The sequence below is a fragment of the Rhododendron vialii genome, chromosome 5a (assembly GCF_030253575.1).
Source record: "Rhododendron vialii isolate Sample 1 chromosome 5a, ASM3025357v1".
Taxonomy (NCBI): domain Eukaryota; kingdom Viridiplantae; phylum Streptophyta; class Magnoliopsida; order Ericales; family Ericaceae; genus Rhododendron; species Rhododendron vialii.
The window spans coordinates 10,114,297-10,136,991 of NC_080561.1; the positions used below are offsets into that span (position 1 = coordinate 10,114,297).

General features: G+C 38.1%; 3 protein-coding genes and 1 non-coding gene across 4 annotated transcripts; 2 read left to right on the plus strand and 2 right to left on the minus strand.

Moving 5' to 3' along the window:
- The first annotated feature begins 2,598 nt into the window (after window positions 1–2,598).
- Window positions 2,599–3,974, plus strand: LOC131327056 (uncharacterized). Its single transcript, XM_058360050.1, has 2 exons — window positions 2,599–2,928; window positions 3,370–3,974. Exons 1-2 carry the CDS (start codon window positions 2,661–2,663, stop codon window positions 3,633–3,635), a joined length of 534 nt encoding a protein of 177 aa, XP_058216033.1. The 5' UTR covers window positions 2,599–2,660; the 3' UTR covers window positions 3,636–3,974.
- A 3,492-nt stretch (window positions 3,975–7,466) lies between these two features.
- On the minus strand, window positions 7,467–8,369 carry LOC131327548 (uncharacterized). The gene has a single exon (XM_058360702.1). The coding sequence runs from the start codon at window positions 8,367–8,369 to the stop codon at window positions 7,467–7,469; it is 903 nt and encodes a 300-aa protein (XP_058216685.1).
- Window positions 8,370–8,532: 163 nt separating this feature from the next.
- On the minus strand, window positions 8,533–9,993 carry LOC131327549 (uncharacterized). Its single transcript, XM_058360703.1, has 2 exons — window positions 9,855–9,993; window positions 8,533–9,605 (listed from the first exon to the last, which is right to left on the minus strand). Exons 1-2 carry the CDS (start codon window positions 9,991–9,993, stop codon window positions 8,533–8,535), a joined length of 1,212 nt encoding a protein of 403 aa, XP_058216686.1.
- Window positions 9,488–9,594, plus strand: LOC131328095 (small nucleolar RNA R71). Its single transcript, XR_009200377.1, has one exon. It is a non-coding gene; the product is annotated as a small nucleolar RNA R71 (small nucleolar RNA).
- Window positions 9,994–22,695: the final 12,702 nt, after the last annotated feature.

Below are 22,695 nucleotides of genomic sequence, written 5' to 3' on the forward strand. Positions count from 1 at the left end.
ATCCTCTGATCGGTTCCTCCAGATGGCCATGATTTTCTTATATAGAGACCACAAATTCCTGGGTAGACCCACAACATTCTCCTCCAAAATGTTTGCAATCACAACTGTCGAAGAGTCAACAATATTGATATGTTAATGATGTTTAGGCGTTGGAGGAGCAGAGTAACAACTGGACAAAGATTCAGGTATTATAATCTCTTTTGATTTTATAGCTAAAATGATGCTATGAAAAGGGTCATCATGAGCTCATCAACTCGTAAGTAAGTATAGTACTCCCTCAGTCCCACTTTGTTTCGCTTGTTTTTTTTTTGGCGTTTCAAAAAATTGTCTATATCTCACAATATATAATATTTTTTTATGATTTCGAAAACTTTGTTTAAAAAAATAAATTGAGATCTATCAAATAAGATCCATATTGAATATATAAAATTATAAATTATGAGACATAGACCATTTTTTTGGGACGTCCCAAAAAGAAAACAAACGGAACAAAATGGGACTAAGGGAGTAGTATAATAGTTAGTTGGCTCTTACCCACTTTCCGTCGACCTATTTTCAGTTCAGACCGCAACACAAATATTGACTTAATTTTCTAAAACAAATGATTCAGTCGCTGTTACTGAGCAGACATTTGGTTGACCCCAGAGTCTAGCTAATTGAGGAAATGGCAGATTACCCAACCATAGCCGTGTAGAGTTGGTAGACTTTGAATCAACATGTTAACAACCATTTTCTTTTATAAGCAGATGTTCAGGTCAGCTTGTCCGCGACTCGACTAATTAATTTCCGAGTGTTGAAGTTAACGGACTGGACGAATCTCCAATAGCCCCAAGATCGAGTTGGAGTAATGTTTGTGAGATTCGAACTCGCGGTGTCTTGGGAGTTGGCAAGCTCTTTAGATGCAATACCCACACATGATCGACATGCCTCACTATGTGGCTCACAAATTATTTTCGTTTGAGAAAAGATATTTACATGCGCCAACTATCATTGAATATGAGAGAATTTGAGGGCCGGGCGTAATAAACATTGAAAGTGTGCCGTACGTGCTTGACCCCCATATGTACCAATAGTATGTGGAAGTATTTTATGCAAAGTTCTGTACCATTAGAGGGTTGCGCTAACCAAATTTGTGTTTCAAGCTTCCCAAATCCAACTACAAGTTGGTCATGTGGTGTGAGAAACCCCTTAAGTAGTTCCGCATCGGTGGATAATATGGAAATGGTTTAGAATATAACGAATCCTGACGAGCTACTGGATAATCTGAGGTTAATCTTTCGAGCTTTGTGGTTAGACTAAGGGTTAATTAACAAATTAGCTGACGCATGTCGTTACATGTGGATATATAAATGATTATTCCTTTATCGGAACCATAAGTCAAAATTTTGGTAGATAAGGATCCAGTCATCCAGTAAAAACTTCTTTCGAGAAATGAGCCAGACTGAGCCATTTCTCAATTAAGAACAATGGCTAAAGCTTCCCCTCCTAAAAAAATGTTCAATGTCAAGTAATGTATAATTTGTGGTGATAAGTTGACAGAGTAAAACATTGTGTTGTAAACCCACAAACCAAAGGCGGAACCAGTGAAGGGCTGCCTTGGGCTGTAGCCCAGGTGGACCTTCAAAAAACCCCAAAAAATAAATTATTACTATATGTAAATTTCGGTCCAAAATTATTAGTCCAACCCATTTTTTTTTTATAGAAAGAGCGTGTTTAGTTATGAAGCATGTGAAAATTGATCTTTCCATCAAAATGGAGGATGATTTTTTAGCGAATTCTATGATTATCTAGGCCTTGTTTGATAACAGTGATAGATGGGTGAGTTTCGTATAATATAATTAAAAAATTAAGTTCTCCAATTTTTAATTCGTTTGAACCAATACGAAGATTTTATTATTCTGATCATATTATTCTCAAGGGTCATAATTAAATTTTGTCTCTAGGGCTCTCATAATTAAGTTTCTGCTCTTTACTTGGGACCCTACAGAGCAGAAACTTAATTATGAAAGCCTTAGAGACAAAATTTAATTATGGCCATTTAGAATAATATGATCAACAAAACAATATCTTCACACCGGTTCAAACGGATTGAAAATTGAAGCACTTCATTTTGTAACTATATTTTTTTAATATATAACACAGTTTTACAAAATGAAGTGCTCCAATTTTCAATTTGTTTGAACCAGTACGAAGATATTGTTATTCTAATCATATAAGTAAATGGTTATAATTAAATTTTGTCTCTAGAGCTTCATAATTAAATTTTGTCTCTAGAACTCTCATAAAAATATGGCTAAAAATATAATGGATATATATATGATTTAAGTCAGCCCAGGGTAGAATTAATTTCTGGTTCCGCCCTTGCCACAAACAGTGTAAGTGAAAAGTCTCAATTTGTCGACTGTCTCAAAATCAAAAAACAATAAGTACAACAAAAGAAAATTAAACTTCTCACCTCATATTTTCCATCTCTTACCAACCCAACTCAGGAAAAGTGTTCGACACATATTTCGGCTCCCTGTAACACATTTCCACGCACCTTTTGAATCTAAATCTCCCTATAAAACCCCATCAGCTCAATCGTTCATTTCCACCACCAACATTTTCAATATCTATATTCCTCCTCAGGTTCAAAACATTCAAGTTTTAAAATTACAGAGATGGGCTTGAAACAAGTACAAGTGCTCATTTTGCTACTAACTGCTGCTTCTATGGCAGCTGTTGGAATGGCAGATAAGAAGATTTCTGCCACCCAACGTTGGAACTTTGGGTTTAATTACACAGACTGGTCTGCCAAACACCGAAACAATAATACTAGATCTGGGCCCAACAGAATTATCGTCGGTGGGTCTGCTAAATGGCAGTTTGGATTCAACTACACTGATTGGGCTATGAAAAATGGCCCATTCTACCTCAATGATACTCTCGGTAAGTTGATACACAATATTCTTATTTATTAGACACAAGGATCATGATTGGATATATCCATGTGTGGCAAAAATTTTGGTGAAATCATTTTTATTTATTGTTATTGGTTCAATGGTTGTAGGAAAAAATACTCTATTGACTTGTAAAAGTATGTTTGATAGTACTTGTGGAACAATTTTAATGTGCATGTGGTGCTCCTAACCAGACAGAGTGGGCAAAATAAAACGGAGGGATCGATTAGGCTCCTGTTAGGTCATTTGACTCATTTCTACCATAAATGTAATATTACTTGTTTCCATTTTTATTTCTGTATTTGTTGAACAAACCAATGCACAAATCATTTTAGTTTTCTGGGGGAAAAGTTTAAAAAAAATCCAAATAATCATTGTTATGTTTCTTTGAATTGTTATCACCATTTTTTTTTATTGTGGTTGTATGCAGTGTTCAAGTATGACCCTCCAGTCGACAACTCCTCGCACCCTCACAGTGTGTATTTGTTCACCAACTTCTGGAGCTTCTTGAACTGCGACCTGACCCGAGCTAGTCGACTGGCGGACCCGACACAAGGAGGTGGAGAGGGATTCGAGTTCCGGTTGAAGAGGTGGCAGCCGTACTTCTTTGCCTGCGGTGAAAGTAATGGCGTCCATTGCAACCAGGGACTCATGAAGTTCGCTGTCATGCCATTGTCTCGCCGCTGGCATGGGTGATGCTGCGGGAACTAGCTAGGCTTGGGAAGATGCAGTGCTGCCCACGAGAATTTTCTAGTTTTCCATTTATACGAATAATGCAATTTTTTGTTTCGCTTTCTTTTTCTTTATTTATTTTTTTTTCGATTTCTGTTGTGGATAACATTTGTTATCGACTAGTAAAAGTTTGCGAGAGTAATGAATAAGCGAGAGTCGAACCCATTTTCTCACCTGTAGACACAAAGAATTAGGATTACTCAAGATCTACTGACTTGTGTTTAGGAGTGAGAAAATGTGTCTAGAAATAGAAAACCTAATTACTGTTACATTTTTATATATCTATTCTTGAATAGCTATTGACCGCATCGTTCCGTGTCAAAAATATATTTATAAAACTGAGAATTAACTACTACTCCGTAGAATAGTGGTCAAGTCCGAGTATCGTTCCAACGGAGACAGTATGGCTGAGTTACGACAAATTCAATTAACTTCTAGATTAATTCGGGCAAGGAAGTTTGGTTGTTTGAATTTGGAGAATTTATTAAACTAAGAGAAATAATTAAATGGAAAGTTTGTAACGATTGGAGAGAAAATCTAGGGTTTAAATTCACCTCGACCGCGTAACTCAAACATGCATAGGCAGATTAATTATCCGAATCAGAAAGGATTATTATTAGGGCTTGCAAACCCTAGCAATAATCATCTAGAAAATAATTGAGTTGTTAAAAGTATAGATTATCCCATAGCACGGACCGTCTCAGAAGTACGATCTAGTCGCCTAACGGCACGATCCGTCTTACGAGTATAATCTATCTCAGAACTCCAACTACAATCGATGAAAACCATTGTATAACTTGTATTTGAAAGCATGCATACAAATACTCAATAAATTAAAACCATCAAAATCATTCCATTCAATTGAAACGGAAAGGGTTCTTAGTTAAACAATCGATCCGAATAATAAACCTAAAACCCATACATAAAATAGAGTTACTTGGTGCGAAGTTTCATCTTCACCCTAGAAAAAGGGTTTAGCCGGCCATGGAGAAGAAAGATGTGATCGAGATTGAAGAAGACATGGAAAACATGAAGGAAATCCCTTAGAACGCCACTTTCTGTTCTCTCTGGAAAAGTAAATAAGTAATTCTAACCTAACGAACTAAAGTCTCCTTTTATAGTCTAGGCCCGTAAAAATAAAACTTAAAAAAAAACGCAAAGCAGATTTCCTTTTGCTGCCCGCTGGTCCGAACCAGCAATTCCATTGGCCGAACCAGAAAAACAGACTGTTCAAATTGTTGCTCCAGCTTTGGTTGTCCGGACCAACATATCCTTGGTCCGGACCAGATTTCTCAGCTTTCATCTTTTCTCCGTGGATCCTTCCGTAACATCCTTAACTCATGATTATTACTCCAAATCCTTTCCGAATGCTCCGTAAGTCCTGAAACACCATAAACCAATTAAAGCTCGTTAAATAACATTAGATAGGACCGACAAAACCTAAGTTAATGGGAATAAATGAGTGCTTTTCAGCACCTATCACGCCCCCCAACTTACACTTTGTTAGTCCCTAGCAAAGAAAAGAACTAAACAACTAATGAAAGCAATGAAAGATAGGACATTTGAACCCCCGGGTGCTCCGGTAGGACGAGTTTAGTCTCGTAAAAGTGTGAGGGTTATTAGCAGTGAACGCCCACAAACATAAGGAACATTTCAACACAAAAATCGCAACCTGTCATGCAACTCATCGACATATCAAGCAGAGGATGCAAAGCTACCACAAAGATATAGCAAGGCAAACATAGTTCCGAGCGCTAATAATTCAAGAAATAAACTGTGGCACTTAAACTTAGCGTGTGTGAATACGGGCCTCAATTACATATGAACAATAACCAACCACTCTCTCTGGACCGAGCCTCGACTTCAATTCTCACCGTGTCATGCACTCACAAATAAAGTCACTCGAAACAAGTTGCATTGCGGTTTGGAGGATACGTTAATGGAAAGCAAAGAACTCCGCACACTATGACACGAAAAGAACGCTTTATATAGTGGACACACAATCTCATGAACAAAATGCCAAGCATTGGAACTCTCCACTAATTAATCAAACCTCAACCCAACACCCCTAAAGATCAAAGAGGACTTTATTCAAGGTCAAAGCATGAGGGATGGGATAATGTATCTAGGCTACGGTAAAAATAGATTTAAGTGTGAAAGAATAGGCAAGTATTTCAATTAAACGGGGCAAATATGCAATGTGTACCCCGCTAACATTAATTCAACTCCACCTTATCTCTCCTTCTATCCTTTCAACATCTTTCAAATACAAAGTAACCATTCCTTTTTTTTAACTTATCGGTGCCCCTTTTTCTCTACTTTTTTTTTTTGTATTTTCTTGTGTTTCTCCTTTTTTTAAGGGACACCACCAATACTCCACAAAATTCAACAATCTACCCAAAAATTAACCTTTACATTCTCGCCGTTCTCCAAACATAATATGGAAGGTGGAGCTAACCAAGAAAAGGCTAAATGTGTAAGGCTCAATATAGCTCGCAAGGGATAAATGTGAACACAAAGGAACGAACTAACCCAAATATCAAGAAAGTGCCTGTAATCCTCTCTCAGGGGTGTAACATCCATGTGACAAACCAAAGCCAAGAGATATTGTTATGCATTCAAGTTCCAACACTTGGCAACCAAAGATGATTGAGATTGACAACAAATGTGTTTCTTTTCATGACAAACAAAGAGTTTATTCGACACCACTCCAACGAAAGGCTAAGGCATGAAAGCTCACTCGGACATAAGTCTCCACTAATCATAGCCTTTAAGACAGTCAAATCACAGCTCACAAGCAATCAAGCCCGACGTGCAATGTGCAAAAATGCTAAGACAAAAGTGCCAGCAGTCTAGCAAGTGAAACTACTCTGCCAAAGAGATATCGAAAATGTAGCAGCATGCTTATGCTCAAGTAATCAACAAGTGAGCACAACAAACAACAATCTCATGCAGAAAGGCTCCCATTTTTTTAATTTTTAGTTTTCTCAAAAAAAAATTCAATTTTTATTTTAAACAAACTACTAAAGAAAGCACCCGAAGTATGCCCCACCCCCCAACTTAAACTAGTCACTGCCCTCAGTGATTGCAAGGGCACTAAAAGAAACAAGGCAATGGAAAGAAAGAGGGAGGAAGGATATCACCGCGAGTGGAGAACTAGGCAGAAAAGATATGGCGGCCGAGAGGCCCCCCAACTTGAACGAAACAACCTGCAATTTTAGTCCTCACAAGAAACAGGAAAAATAAAACAAAACAAAAAGAAAACAAACAAACAAAAATAATTACAGAAAAATGCGTGACAAAAATAAAAAACAAAAAATTAAAATCCACCACTTTCTTCACGCGAAAGACACGGGTACTACTTTTCTCCCTTGCCAAAGACTGTGGTTCCCTACTTGTTGGAAGAGCAATATGCGTAGGATTCAATGATATCGTGAGAAGTAGTGCCATCATCTAATAGGCTGTCACTCCCTCTGGGGCTGCCAGATTCCTTACCCACTACTCGGCTTATGAAGCAATCTCCGCCAAGCTGGACACTAAAGTCGGATGGTTCAGACAGATTTCTCGCTGCTAACTACACCCCTGCCGCCAGACCCAACCTCCTAAGTACTACATACATAGCTTTGACAAGGTGGCTATACCAGACCGTTGGAAGCCGTTCGAGCACAACAAACACTGGAGGTATTTCACCCTCCAAAAATTTAAAGTTGCCTAAACCACTATCGAAAATACGAGACCAAAAGAACCTTGGGTTGCCTCCCAAGAAGCGCTAAGTTTTATATCTTCAGCCAGACATCAATCACTCCAAAAACCATCATTCAACAAAGCATTACAATCCAACTTTGCACGTGAACACGCTGCCGAGACCAAAGGAAGTCTCCATGCTAATTCCGGTGAGTGCGCACTACACGGACCTAATGGTGTGATAGAAAGCAAATGAGATGGCAACTTTAAATCATTTTTTGAAGGAGGGCTAGTCATAAGTGGAACATCATCAAACAAAATTGGAACCTCGGAGTCAACCTCACTCACCTTAGACACATCATTAACAGTGAGAGGTGGATGTACCTCATCATTGGAGTGGTGTTTTGCAGTGTTGTACACATTCAACTTAAGGGTCATATTCCCAAAAGTCACCTCCATCTCCCCACTCCTCACGTGAATATTAGCATTGGCCGTTGCTAAGAATGGGCGACCAAGAATGATGGGAGTTTGCTTTTTAAGGATTTGCACCGGTTCCGTGTCAAGTACTATAAAATCCGCTGGAAAATAAAAATCGTTAACCTTGACAAGAACGTCCTCAACTACCCCACGCGGCACCTTAATGAATCGGTCTGCTAACTGAAGGGTGACTGACGTGGGTTTCAACTCCCCAAGCCCCAATTGTTCGTACGCCGAGTAAGGTATCAAATTAACACTAGCCCCTAAGTCTAGCAATGCTCGCTCAATGACATGGTTCCCTATTCCTATGGAAATAGTAGGGATGCCTGGATCTTGTAACTTTGGAGGAGCAATTGATTGGAACACTGAGCTCACTTGCTCAGTGAGAAGGACCTTTTTCGATACATTGGTTTTACATTTCCTCTTTTGAGTACAGAGATCCTTCAAAAACTTAGCATAAGTGGAGACTTGTTTGATTGCATCTAGGAGAGGAATGTTTACTTTGACTTGCTTAAAAACCTCAAGGATATCCTCCATAGCCGCACCCTTCTTGGGGAAAGGAGATGGGGCATTGAGACATTGTGGGAATGGGGCTTTAGGCACATAGGGTGGTACCTTAGAGCCCCATGAAGTGGAGGTGGATGGTGAGGGTGTGACTGGAAGGGTTCCCTTTTTACTCTGTGAACTCTCCTCCCCAAAGTTATCTGGTGTTGGAGGGAGCCAAATGCTCCTTCGATTTCGTTTTCTCTGGTCGGGTTTCGACCTCTCTCTTATTGCGCAAAGTCATGATTACCTTAGCATCAGCAGGAGGCGGGTCATGAATCACAAACTGTCCTCCACGGGGTTGGACAGGCTGACTGGGCAACCTACCTTCTTCCCTACGATTGAGTGCATTGGCTATTTGACCCACTTGGGTCTCTAACCTTGCGATGGACTGTGTGTTGGTGCGCACCTGCTGTTGGGTGTCATGTAGTCTACCAAACGCTTGTAGCACCTTTTCCTCAAAGGATGGATCCCGCGAGGATTGGGGATGTGCTTGCTGCTGATTCTGGGAGAGATAGGCCGCAGGGTTAAACTGCGTGTTGAATGGCCTAGGCTGCTGGGCGAAACTATTACCCTGGTGTTCCGTCTTCCATGAGAAATTGGGATGTTTGCTCCATCCCTGGTTATAAGTAGTGGAAAAAGGATCATTACCCGGTTTGGAGAAACCCTGCGCATTGGCATACCCTTGTGCAGCATTAACTTGTTCTTGCACAAACAAAGGGAATTGTGGTGCTGCAGGACAGTCAACAATATAATGGGCCGGACTAGCACATAAAGAACATGCCTCCTGATAAGGTGGAGGTTGTGAGGTGGCCAATTCCTTGGTGAGAAGCTGTTCAACTTTCTCAGTCAGTGCATCTACTTTAGATTGGAGATCATGAGATGGTTTAATCTCATACATACCTCGTGGCATATCAGAACCAGCAATGACTGACTTAGTTCTCTTCTCAAAAGAAACATTTTGCAGGGACCCTTCGCTCATAGTTTCAAATAACTGCCAGGCATCCTCTTCATTCTTAACCATCACAGAGCCTCCACATGAGGCATCAACCATCACACGATGCTGCGGATGCAGCCCGGAATAAAAACTCTGTACTAATTGCCACTTAGGTATGTCATGGTGCGGACACTTACGAATGAGATCCCCATATCTCTCCCAAGCCTCATAGAACTGTTCATTCTCAGCTTGTTGGAAAGTGGTAATCTCCTGCCGAAGTCTGAGTGTTTTTCCTATGGGAAAGAATTTCTTAAGGAATGCCGCACTCATTTGCGCCTAAGATGTTATAGAATTAGCTGGCAAAGTACTAAGCCAATGTTTGGAGTTCCCTATTAAAGTGAACTGAAACAAAATCAATCTCAATGCATCCATCGGAAAATTATGAATTAAAAGCGTGGAACTGAGGGCTTCAAATTCAGTGATGTGTTGATATGGATCCTCTTGAGATTGCCCTTGAAACTTAGGGAGCATTTGGAGAGTACCAGGCTTAATCTCATAGTTGTTAGCCGTGATGGCGGGTAGTCGTACACATGATGGCGTAGTGTACGCTGTGGGGGCAAAGTGTGAGTTGAGAGGGAGAGGTTTAGGTACCACAAGTGCTCCATCAACATCATCTGCCATTGTGACTAAGTTGGTCTGTTTGTTAACCCTACGTCTCCTATCTAAATTCAAATTAAGAGGTAAGAGTTCGGTTTCCAAAGACCGACGACCAAGCATGCAAGTTCAATACCCCAGAGGTGTTAAAACTGGGTACTCCAGACACAGACACTAATTTGCCAAAAAGAAGAACAAACTCACAGTGGGTCAACGAAATCGCTTTATATCACGGCACCGCTTCTCCACAGTGATCTTTGCTCGTTTTGTCGCCTCGTAACCTGTAGCTAAGAGTACCAAAACTAACAAACAAAATAAAAAAAAAAACAATGAACTAAACTTAAAAAACTAATTAAATTATCGCAACAGTGCAAATTGTCCCCGACAACGGCGCCAAAATTTGACCGCGTCGTTCCGTGTCAAAAATATATTTATAAAACTGAGAATTAACTACTACTCCGTAGAATAGTGGTCAAGTCCGAGTATCGTTCCAACGGAGACAGTATGGCTGAGTTACGACAAATTCAATTAACTTCTAGATTAATTCGGGCAAGGAAGTTTGGTTGTTTGAATTTGGAGAATTTATTAAACTAAGAGAAATAATTAAATGGAAAGTTTGTAACGATTGGAGAGAAAATCTAGGGTTTAAATCCACCTCGACCGCGTAACTCAAACATGCATAGGCAGATTAATTATCCGAATCAGAAAGGATTATTATTAGGGCTTGCAAACCCTAGCAATAATCATCTAGAAAATAATTGAGTTGTTAAAAAGTATAGATTATCCCATAGCACGGACCGTCTCAGAAGTACGATCTAGTCGCCTAACGGCACGATCCGTCTTACGAGTATAATCTATCTCAGAACTCCAACTACAATCGATGAAAACCATTGTATAACTTGTATTTGAAAGCATGCATACAAATACTCAATAAATTAAAACCATCAAAATCATTCCATTCAATTGAAACGGAAAGGGTTCTTAGTTAAACAATCGATCCGAATAATAAACCTAAAACCCATACATAAAATAGAGTTACTTGGTGCGAAGTTTCATCTTCACCCTAGAAAAAGGGTTTAGCCGGCCATGGAGAAGAAAGATGTGATCGAGATTGAAGAAGACATGGAAAACATGGAGGAAATCCCTTAGAACGCCTCTTGCTGTTCTCTCTGGAAAAGTAAATAAGTAATTCTAACCTAACGAACTAAAGTCTCCTTTTATAGTCTAGGACCGTAAAAATAAAACTTAAAAAAAAACGCAAAGCAGATTTCCTTCTGCTGCCCGCTGGTCCGGACCAGCAATTCCATTGGCCGGACCAGAAAAACAGATTGTTCAAATTGTTGCTCCAGCTTTGGTTGTCCGGACCAACATATCCTTGGTCCGGACCAGATTTCTCAGCTTTCATCTTTTCTCCGTGGATCCTTCCGTAACATCCTTAACTCATGATTATTAATCCAAATCCTTTCCGAATGCTCCGTAAGTCCTGAAACACCATAAACCAATTAAAGCTCGTTAAATAACATTAGATAGGACCGACAAAACCTAAGTTAATGGAAATAAATGAGTGCTTTTCAGCACCTGTCACTATTGAATTCCATGCTTTATTAAAGTATTCTCAAACCTGTTTTGAAATCTGTACTTGATGAAGTTCAAGTAGCACAATTCTTGGTAACATCTTGTCATTATCATATAGAGATTGTATGTGTCGTATATTGCATAGTTTTTCTTTTTATCGATTGTTAAAGAGAAATATACAAAAAAGAAAGGGAAAAAGATTACAAAAAAAAATTAACGGGTGTCTTCTCAGGGGCATCTAAGAAAGCAACAATCTGTAGCACAATCTACCGCTTTAGCCGAGTATGGCTAAGGATGATGCTGAAGGATGTTAGTGAAAACCAAAGAATAACTATTTGAGGATTTAGGCCCTCATCTGTTCAGGCTCTGGCCCTTTAGGAGTGTTTGGGCTTTCTCTCAACTGTGTGTACTTTTTTAACCTTTGGTTGGAATTTTCTTTTCCTTTTTTTCTTAATAAAATGTTACTTTTGCTGTAAAAAAAAAAATAGCTACTCCAATTTTGCATGACAACAAATCCGCATTAATGACAAAAAATCTCGTCTATCATACCAAACACACTGCCATCGAGCATCATTTCATTCGAGAGGCCGTGGAAAATCGACACGGGTATTGTGCAACCGAAGATCAAATGGCGGACATTTTCACCAAAGCTCTTTCAAAGAAAAAGTTACAATGTATAATGAGAGAAATGTGGGTGTTATAACAAGGCATTAAGTACCTTGTTAAGTATATTTCTTTCTGTAATTGGACCAATTTTATGTTTGTAGTTGGGCTAAGTTATTTGGTTTTGTAGCTGGGCCTAAATGTTTGTAGTTGGGCTAAGTCTCGAATTGGCCCTATGTTAGAGATTGAGTGAGATACAGAGAAGAAACTCTTTCCTCCCTTGTTTCCTGCGACTGTAGTGACTGTTTTTTAGCAGTCCTTATTTGCTCCATTTTGTTTCTTCTACCCCACTAAAAAGATTCAAGATTAGACCAGGATCAAGCCAACAACAAACTTGTCTTTGTGGTATTGTAGCACAGTTTTAGCTATTAGGTCATGTTCCGTTAAGGTTCTTATTTTTTTAAGTATTTATTTTTCATTTTACAAGACAAATCATTTACTCACAATACGTTACCTTTAGCGGAACGGTGCCTTGGAAAGGCATTGATGACTACAAATTTTGGTCGTGTCATATATAGCCAGTGCAGTATCATCTTGGGATCGTCAAAATGCATCTTGCATGTTGCACCAGTTGAACTTCATCTTGATAGGATTTTGGTTCTTCATAGATTGTGGGTACAAATGTTTGGCATTATGCATTTATCACTAATACCTCAAAATTGGTCCCGACACCTGAGTTATATAAAAAATAATAAATACCTAACAAGATTCCCTTTCATGTTATTTTCAATTCGCGGATCAAAGGTGCTAGGTTGATGCTAGCTATTGGTGTTGTTTATCGGTTAACCAGTGGGTGTTATTACAATTTATATCTCGAGATCCAACAAGAGGGTAGCCTACTCAAGATGTGAACAAGCAATCGATTTGATTTTCGAGAGATCGTAATCGATCGGCCTGATGGAGTGCCATATACTTTTGGAATTGATGTCATTTCTGATTGAAATTGGTGGCAACCCTCTAATTTTTTAAGCCTGCCTTGCTGATATATAGCACAAGTAGAAGCAAGATGATCAAAATGGCTTACAAATCAGTGGACTGTCCTTGGGAAAATCTTCCTTTTGTCAAAAACTATCTGAAGAAAAATCGGAAGATAGCTGCGGGGGCACCAATAGGCGAAGCCGTGAAGGGATGGTGAAGAACATGAGAGGAGCTGCAGGAATAAGTGTTCGGGATATGTTATCATGTCGGTATGGACACCTAATCTTTGGTAAACTCGACTCTTGGGCATACATCCGTGATGAAAAGAGGAAAATCAACACAATACTTGTACAGAAACTCAAAAGAGATCAAGAACTGAGTTAGGGTTTCAATCACGTTGGATATCTTTCTTTCTTGATTGAAGACAGTGAGAACACAGGAGGTTATATACTCCTCACTTAATCTGAGATTAGCTAGCCCTTAACTAACCGACTAAACTAATCACAAACACTAACCAACTGCCAGCTCAGCTTTGTCTAACAAAAACAAATACAGAAATTGACCAACAAAATACAGAAATTACAGAAATCACCCTAGTGATTTCTGCTTACAGTCCCCTGCAAACTCATGGGGGTATCAACCACCATGAGTTTGGATTTTAGAAACAAAAACCTATCCACAGAAAGAGATTTGGTGAAGATATCAGCAATCTGCTCTAAAGTGCCAATGTGCTGAACCTGCAATTGTTTGCTGAGAACCTTTTCTCGAATAAAATGATAGTCGACCTCAACATGCTTAGTCCTGGCATGAAAAACAGGATTAGCAGCTAAAGAGATGGCTGATTGGTTGTCACACCAGATAATAGGAGAACCAGAAACAGAAACATGTAAATCCACCAAAAGTTGTTGAATCCAGGAAAGATCAGCTGCTGTATGAGCCAAAGACCTATACTCAGCCTCAGTAGAAGAACGGGCAACGGTGTGCTGCTTTTTGGCACACCAGGAAATCAGATTTGAACCCATAAACAAGCAAAAACCTGAGGTAGACCTGCGATCAAGGTGATCACCTGCCCAATCGGCATCTGAGTAGGCTGTAAGAGTTAGAGGACTTGGTACAAACATAAGACCCTGGTGTAAACTACCCTTGATATATCTGAGTATGCGTTTCACAGCTATGAAGTGACTATGTTTAGGATTGTGCATATGCTGACATGCCACATTAACAGCAAAGGAAATTTCTGGTCTTGTTAATGTGAGATATTGAAGAGAACCCACTATAGTTCTATACCACTGTTGATCAGAGAAAAGGGGATCAGGATCCAATACAGCAGGCTTCACGGAGGAAGGAGAAAAACTAGGCTTGCAATCTTGCATACCTGCTTTGACTAGTAAATCTGTAGCATATTTGGTTTGAGATAGAAGCACACTAGAGCCATGTGTCAGAACTTCTATACCCAAAAAGTAGCTCAAAGCCCCAAGATCTTTCATAACAAACTTAGTGCCAAGCAGAGAAATCAGATCATCAATATATGAAGTATTACTTCCAGTGACCAGTATATCATCAACATATACCAGAATAAGAGTAGTCCCTTTATCATTGTGAAGAGTAAAGAGAGAAGCATCAGCCTTACTGTTAACAAACCCTTGACTCAGCAAAAATGCAGAAAAAGCGGAGAACCATGCCCTTGGTGCTTGCTTGAGACCATACAAAGCTTTATTCAACTTGCACACATAGTGAGGAAAAGATCTATTTTGATAACCAAGGGGTTGTTTCATAAACACTTCTTCTTCTATCACTCCATGTAAGAATGCATTGGACACATCTAATTGACGAATGTTCCAGTTATGATGAACTGCCAAACTCAATACCACCCTTACAGTAGGCTGTTTAATAACTGGACTGAATGTCTCAGTATAATCCAACCCTTCAAATTGCTGGTTTCCATTTGCTACCAATCTTGCTTTATACCTTGCCACACTACCATCAGAGTGGCGTTTAATCTTATAAATCCACTGACATCCTATGATATTGGCATTAGGTGGTGGTGGAACAAGTGTCCATGTACCTTGTTTGACTAAAGCTTGAAATTCTTCCCCCATGGCTTTTTGCCACACTGTATGTTTCATAGCCTGAGAAAAATGTGTAGGCTCTGTAGTGGGCAAGACGGAATCAGAAATAACTGCACTGAGACTTAAGGGATATTTTGGTTTGACAATGCCATTCTTAGACCTTGTGATCATGGAATGAGAAACAGGAGGTTGAATAGCAGTTGTAGGTAAAGAAACTGGTAAAGAAGAACTATGAGACAAAGAAGATGATGAATGAGATACATGAGTAGGACTAGAAGATTGAATAGGAGAAAATCCATTAACATGAACAGAAATAGGCAAGGAAGAAGCAGAAACATGAGAAACTGAGGAAGAAACAACAGGAGAGACAGATTCATGAGGAACAATAGGAGAAGAAGAAGGAAGAGAAGATACAGACATAGGAAAATGTACGACAATATCATCAAAGGATGTAAGAGGAAAAGACAAAGAAGAAGGAGGTATAGCACAGGGAGAAGTATGAGAAGTTTTAGAAAGAGATACAAAGGGAAACTCATGCTCAACAAATTTGACATGTCTAGAAACATAAACTCTATCTTTAACTGGATCATAGCATTTATGTCCCTTAGATGTTTCACTATACCCCAGAAAAATACATGGTGTTGATTTTGGAGCAAGTTTATGAGGAACATAGGGCTTAAGCCAAGGATAACAACAACAGCCAAAAGGCTTCAAAGCCAAGTAATCTGGAGTACATCTGAACAGAACAATAAAAGGAACTTGAAAATTTAATGAGGAATGAGGTAACCTATTTACCAAGTAGACAGCTGTAGTAAGAGCTTCAAGCCAAAAATGACTAGGCATGTTAGCTTGCAGCAAAAGAGTTATTGTTGTTTCTATTAGGTGTCTGTGTTTACGTTCAACAACTCCATTCTGTTCTGGAGTATGAGGACAAGAGGTTTGATGAAGAACCCCAGTGGACAAGAAAAGATGAAGCAAAAAGTGATTGACAAATTCTCCCCCGTTATCACTTCGAACAATCTTAATAGAAGTATGAAATTGAGTAGAGACATAAGATTTGAATTCTGCAATCTTTTGCTTAACTTCAGACTTATAATGCACAGGAAACAACCAAGAGTATCTTGAAAAATCATCAATGATCAACAAGTAATATCTAAAACCTTTATTAGATGGGATGGGAGCAGGGCCCCAAACATCCATATGAACAAGTTGAAAAGGAGCAGTAGTTTTAGACACAGATAAAGGAAACTTCAACTTATGGCTCTTAGCCATATTACAACAAGAACAATTGAGCATTACAGACTTAGAGATAGGTAAGCTAAGCTGTTTTATTAAAGCAGAAAACAAAGGAGGACTTGGATGACCAAGTCTTCTGTGCCACAACATAGCAGAGGAATCAGAACTCACTAGAACAGTAGAACCTGAGACAGAAGATGACCTTTTAGAGTTGTTCATAACTGGATAAAGTCCCTTGTGACATGGTCCCTGATAGAGAATTCTGTGAGAAGACTTGTCCTGAATGACAAGACCAGAGGAATCAAAGATAAGAGAACAATTATTATCTTTTGCAAAATGATAGACTGAAATAAGATTATGTGTAATATGAGGTGTGTGAAGAACATGAGAAAGATGAAACTGAGCTTTAGGAGTAGGAAGTAAACCTTGCCCAGTATGGGTTACTTGAAGAGAATTGCCATTCCCCACCAAAATTCCTTCTGTCCCTTGAATAGGTTGAGAAATGTCCAGGTTCTGCAGATTATTGGTAATATGGTTTGTTGCTCCACTATCAAAATACCACGGTTGTTGAGGAGAAGAAGATGTGGAACAAAAACCTTCATAACCACTGTAATTTCCATTTACAGAACCATGTCCAGGTCCAGGACTAGCAGTACCAGAAGGACCAGTAAAATGAGCTTGTGCAGACACAGAAGCTGGTGCCATTTGTGACATTTGAGGCAAGACACCCCCAGTGACGTTGGAATGTGGAAAAGAAGAATGTACTGGTCCCCTCACAGAAGTTCTAGTTCCTGAAAAAGAAGCCTGGGAAGGCATCATAGGAAAATTATACTGTATAGGTGATGAATTCATCCATGGACTTCCTTGAGAACCTCTCCAATGACCACTTGAAAACTGATCATAAGAAGGAAACTGAGGAAATTGAGCTTGAAACTGAGGTCTGTAGTAACAAAAACTAGTGATATGATTAGATTTCCCACAGATTTCACAGGGATCTCTTGGAAATCTAGGACCTCTTCCTCCTCTTCCTCTATAGAAATTTCTGGAAGAAGGGGGATAGAACTGTGATTGAGGCATAAACTGGTGTGATGAATAGGAAGGGAGAAAGTGATTTGGATTGTGGTTTGCACCAACTTGAGGTGTCACAGGAAGCATAAGAATTGATGTGGAAGGGCTATGTAGTTGCTGAGCAGACTGCAAAGAACCTAACTGTTCTTGCGGTATCGAATTTGGAACTGAAGAATTACCATGTGTAGCAACCAACACAGATGTAGTCACCACTTCATCATCTTTTATCATTTGCATATCCTCTCCATTTAGTTTGGTTATTAACTCATCAAAGGTAATATCATCACCCCTCAATCTGACAGCTGTTTTAAAACCATCAAAAGCTTTGGATTTCAGTCCTCTGAGTGTGTGAAACACTAGATCATCATCTTCCATGGGGCAACCTGCAGCAGCTAACCTCTGTGCATAGCCCTTAATAGTGTCTATGTATGCTTCCATGGTAGAGGTTTTGGTAACATTATACAAACGATCTCTTACATCATGAACATGTGCCCTAGATAACGAATTGTACCGACTAGACAATGATTGCCAAACCTGATAGGCATGATCTAATCCAAGAACATAAGGTAATGTATTCTGTGATAAAGACGCAAGTAAGCAAGACAGTAGTTGTGAATCAACTAGATTCCATAAGGCAAACTCAGAATTGGAAACCATAACACCATCTGTATTTCGAATCTGAGGGGCTGGACATACTGCAGTACCATTCAAATATCCTAGAAAGCCATTAGCCTTTAATACACTTTCAACTTGAGCACGCCATAAGAGATAATTGGCTCCATCAAGTTTTATATTCACCAAGGAATGAAAGTTAGACACTAAGAATGCAAGAGAAGACGGGAGAGTTACTGATGTAGTGGAAGTTGAACTCACTGAAGAGGAATTGGAAGCCATTGATGACCAGAGAAGAAACGCGAATGAAATCGCCTTCGAGAAGACGCAGAGAAATCACCTTCGAGAAATCGTCTTGCAGAAATGGATCTAGATCTGTGGACTTTCGTCTCACGGCTCTGATACCATGATGAAAAGAGGAAAATCAACACAATACTTGTACAGAAACTCAAAAGAGATCAAGAACTGAGTTAGGGTTTCAATCACGTTGGATATCTTTCTTTCTTGATTGAAGACAGTGAGAACACAGGAGGTTATATACTCCTCACTTAATCTGAGATTAGCTAGCCCTTAACTAACCGACTAAACTAATCACAAACACTAACCAACTGCCAGCTCAGCTTTGTCTAACAAAAACAAATACAGAAATTGACCAACAAAATACAGAAATTACAGAAATCACCCTAGCGATTTCTGCTTACAGTCCCCTAAATCCATGTGAAATACGTAAGTTATAGTTTGAGGTTGGGTCAATTCGTTGGCCTTGTGTGTCAAATCAAACACTTGCCTCGATGTCTCTCCCACTGCCTGCTAATTACTAGAACTATATACTATGTGGGATAGAACCAAAGAAAGTTGATTAATTTAAAGGGAAAATTTTAAAAAATCCCTGAACTTTCAGCCAATTTGCAAAAAAACATCTGAATTTCAACTAATGAACAAAGAAACACCTGCACTTATCACTCTGTTAATAAATAGGCCTCCGTTGCCTAATTCTGCCAACTTATAACAAATGAAGCTAAGGGAAGGCGTTAACCTTCCTTCCTTCCTTCTTTTTCTTTTTCCTTTTTTAAGCTTTTAACTCTTTCTTTTTTTTAGTTGTAAATAAATATGTAATAATTTTTTTTCTTACTATTTATCAAAAATTACTTTAACTCCATTTCTTACTACTACATACATACATACATATACATACATACATACATACATACATATATATACATACATACATACATATATATACATACATACATACATATATATACATACATACATACATATATATACATATATATATATATATATATATATATAGAGAGAGAGAGAGAGAGAGAGAGAGAGAGAGAGAGAGAGAGAGAGAGAGAGCCTTATTCTATTGTAACTTGCCACTTTTTTTTTCTTTTACTTTCAAGTTTTACCTTTCCCTCTCTTTCTCCCCCCCTCTTTTTTTTTTTTGATAAATAGTAAGAAAAAAAAGAACTTTATTGCATATTTATTTACTACTTAAAAAAATAAAAAGTTAGAAGAATTTTTGAAAGTAAATTTTTTTTTTTTTAAAAAGAAGGTAGGTTAACACCTTCCGTTAGCTCCATCCGTTATATTACTAGCCAATTGACAGAATTGGACGGCGGGGGCCTATTTGTTAATGGAATGATAAGTTTAGGTATCTTGTTGTCATTAGTTAAAATTCAGAATTTTTAGAAAAATTGACTGAAAGTTCAGGGCTTTTTTGAAATTTTTTTCTAATTTAAATTGAAGAAATAACAAACTCTAAAACAATTGAATGGAAGAAGTACCCGAATTTTCAATTTACTACTCTTGTCCTTAAAATTCAATTGGAACAAATTATATGATTCTTCTAGAGAAACATTGCCTATGCTATTTTTTTTTTTAAACATATAACTAAGTCTCCAGGCCAGATTACGCATAATTCGTCTACTTATATTTAATAATAAATGTGGCAAAAGTTTCTTGCAGTATGATGTTTTTGGACTTTTCGTCGACACTTCCTCTTCAAAGGAGTATTATTTATGTCTTAGGTAGACTCTCTAAAGAATGCTTTGGTTTTCTATATACCCATTGAACTGACGAAATTACAAATCCTTTAAAAATAATTTAAAACTAACAGTTCCTAGACAACGTTTCTTAATTCAATACACTGGTGACTGCTCGGTCAAGGGCATAAGATTTAAAAGCAAGAGCTTCTCTGAATGGGATATAGAGGGACACTAAATCAATGTAAAAGACAATAGATTAAATTCTACACGTAGGGGCCATGTAGAATATTTTGTGCGGACCGCCACGGATAACTGACACGTCACCTGGCGGCCCATTTAACTTAAAACCCAATTTAATTCCTTGCCCATGTTCTCTCTCTCTCTCTCTCTCTCACCGCGGTATAAACTGGGTTCGAGACATCCAGTGATTCACCTTGTGCCCCAGCCTAGCAAAAGAGAGATGCTACATACACTACCATCCATCCACTACTACTATTTTAAGTATACGGCATTGGATGCGAACTGGTGCAGCTCTATTTTTATTTTTTTTGCCTAGGTATTATACTATCTAAGTTTGGTGTTTAGAGAGTCTCATGCACTTGCTCTAACCGGAACAAGGTTAATATTCCTCAAATTCAAAGGTAAGATTGCACACAATAAACAATGAAAAATACTAACTTCCACCGAAGAAAAATAGATAAAGGTTCATTGATATCCAAGAAAGATGTGTTGATATTTTTGAAATATATATTAATATTCAAACTTTTTTGGAGTCATTGACATATTATCGCAAGACCGATAAAACAATATGAAGCATTGTTCTGTTAGATTGCGGCAGTTTGTTTGCTGATCCTACAGGACATCATGGATTCTGCATAATTCTAGGGTATCGATATATAATTCACCGATGGTGTACACAGATTGACTTATGGGGTCAACTTATGGATTCCAAACGAATGATCTAAGTTGTTCATTAGTTTTAAAATAATTATTTTGAGTAATGTTGCGAAAAACCATCTTAATCGGATAACCTTAAGTGTTTGATTCAATGTATCAAATCTTAAGTTGTAACGACCCTGATTTTTTATAAATAAAAAATTTCGTTAAATATTTGAATTTTATTTTAATTACTTGGATTGCTTTTGAAATTCCTTTTTAATTTATAATAATCCGTCATAATTATATTTGAGACTTATAAAATTATATTTTTTCGCACCAAACAATCTAGTCATTTTCTAAAGACAAGTATGCTTATAGAAGCACTTGTATATTTTCCTAATGAGCAAAATAAAATCTTTAAATTATACTTCTTGGCTAGAAATCCTACTTGGTAAGTAAAATTAGCTTCTAACCAATTGGTTAGAGAAACCTAGTTACCATTTAACCTAGTTACATTCTCCTAACCTTAGATGGACCTTTTTGACTATCTTTGAGTTTTGTGAACCCCTCCAAACCCTAATTGAACCATTGGACCTTAAGAAATAATCATATTATATTCCATGACTTGTCATTTCAAACCTTATTCTACATTATTATCCCTCTACCCATTAGATAATAAATGTTAGGAAAATTTTTATCCCTTGGTTAATAAAACAAAACTTGCCAATGTGTGTATATATATATTTGACTAGACAAGTCAAAACCAAATCCTATCACCTTACTTCCAAAAGAAGATAACTTAAATTCCACCCTTTGACTAATAGGCCTAAATCTAAGTTACCCACCAAAGTCACTTTCTTAGATTGCCTATGTACTTATATATACATAAATATGGGTACATATATACCTTTTAGGCTATTTTAAGCATGCCTATATATGTCTATATATACATAGTACTTTTGACAACCCATTTCTAGACTTTCTTTTTGTTCTTTCTTGCAAGCAACCCATTCTAGGACAAGACAAGCCAAAAACCTTCATGATTTGTCATTTCAACGCCATACCTATCATCATTACCTCTTTACCCTTTGGACAATAATTGCTAGGGAAAAGTTTATCCCTTGGGTAATAGAACTAAGTCTTGCCAAAATTCAAAAAGTACACATAAGATTTGGCTAGCCAAATCAAACCAAACTCCACACTCAACCTAAGTACCACATGACAATCTATTCTAGACTTTTTTTGTTCTTTCTTCCAAGCAAGGCATTCCTAGTAAAAGAATAGACCAAAAACCCTTTATAATAACCTAGGTTTTGGACCAAAAATTGGATAACAAGGCATGGCATGCTTTGATGTGATTTAACTACATAATGAGGCAAATCCATGGGAGAGAGAGAGAGAGAGAGAGAGAGAGAGAGAGAGAGAGAGAGATTGAGATTTCGGCCAAGGGAGGGAGAGAGAGAAGCTTCATTTTTTCTATAAATATGACCCTTGTCCAAGCATTCAACTCACACATTCAACCTTCAACTTCTCTCTCTAGAATCCTTGTGTGCTTACTTTGTTTTTCCTAGTTCTTTCTTGTTCTTGAGTTCTTTCTAAGTTCTTCAAGAAACTCATCCTAGGCTGCCACTAAACCGCTACTCAACCACCCTTCGATCCATAAACGTTTAGTAGTTTATTCAAGAACAAGTTTCGAGAGAAATTTTTCTCTT

Coding starts and splice junctions, on each gene's coding strand:
- LOC131327548 (XM_058360702.1), bottom strand. CDS start 8,369: ATGGAGGATATCCTTGAGGTTTTTAAGCAAGTCAAAGTAAACATTCCT.
- LOC131327549 (XM_058360703.1), bottom strand. CDS start 9,993: ATGGCAGATGATGTTGATGGAGCACTTGTGGTACCTAAACCTCTCCCT. Junction 9,606..9,854: donor CAACTATGAGATTAAGCCTG/GTACTCTCCAAA, acceptor TCTTTCCCATAG/GAAAAACACTCAGACTTCGG.
- LOC131327056 (XM_058360050.1), top strand. CDS start 2,661: ATGGGCTTGAAACAAGTACAAGTGCTCATTTTGCTACTAACTGCTGCT. Junction 2,929..3,369: donor CTACCTCAATGATACTCTCG/GTAAGTTGATAC, acceptor GGTTGTATGCAG/TGTTCAAGTATGACCCTCCA.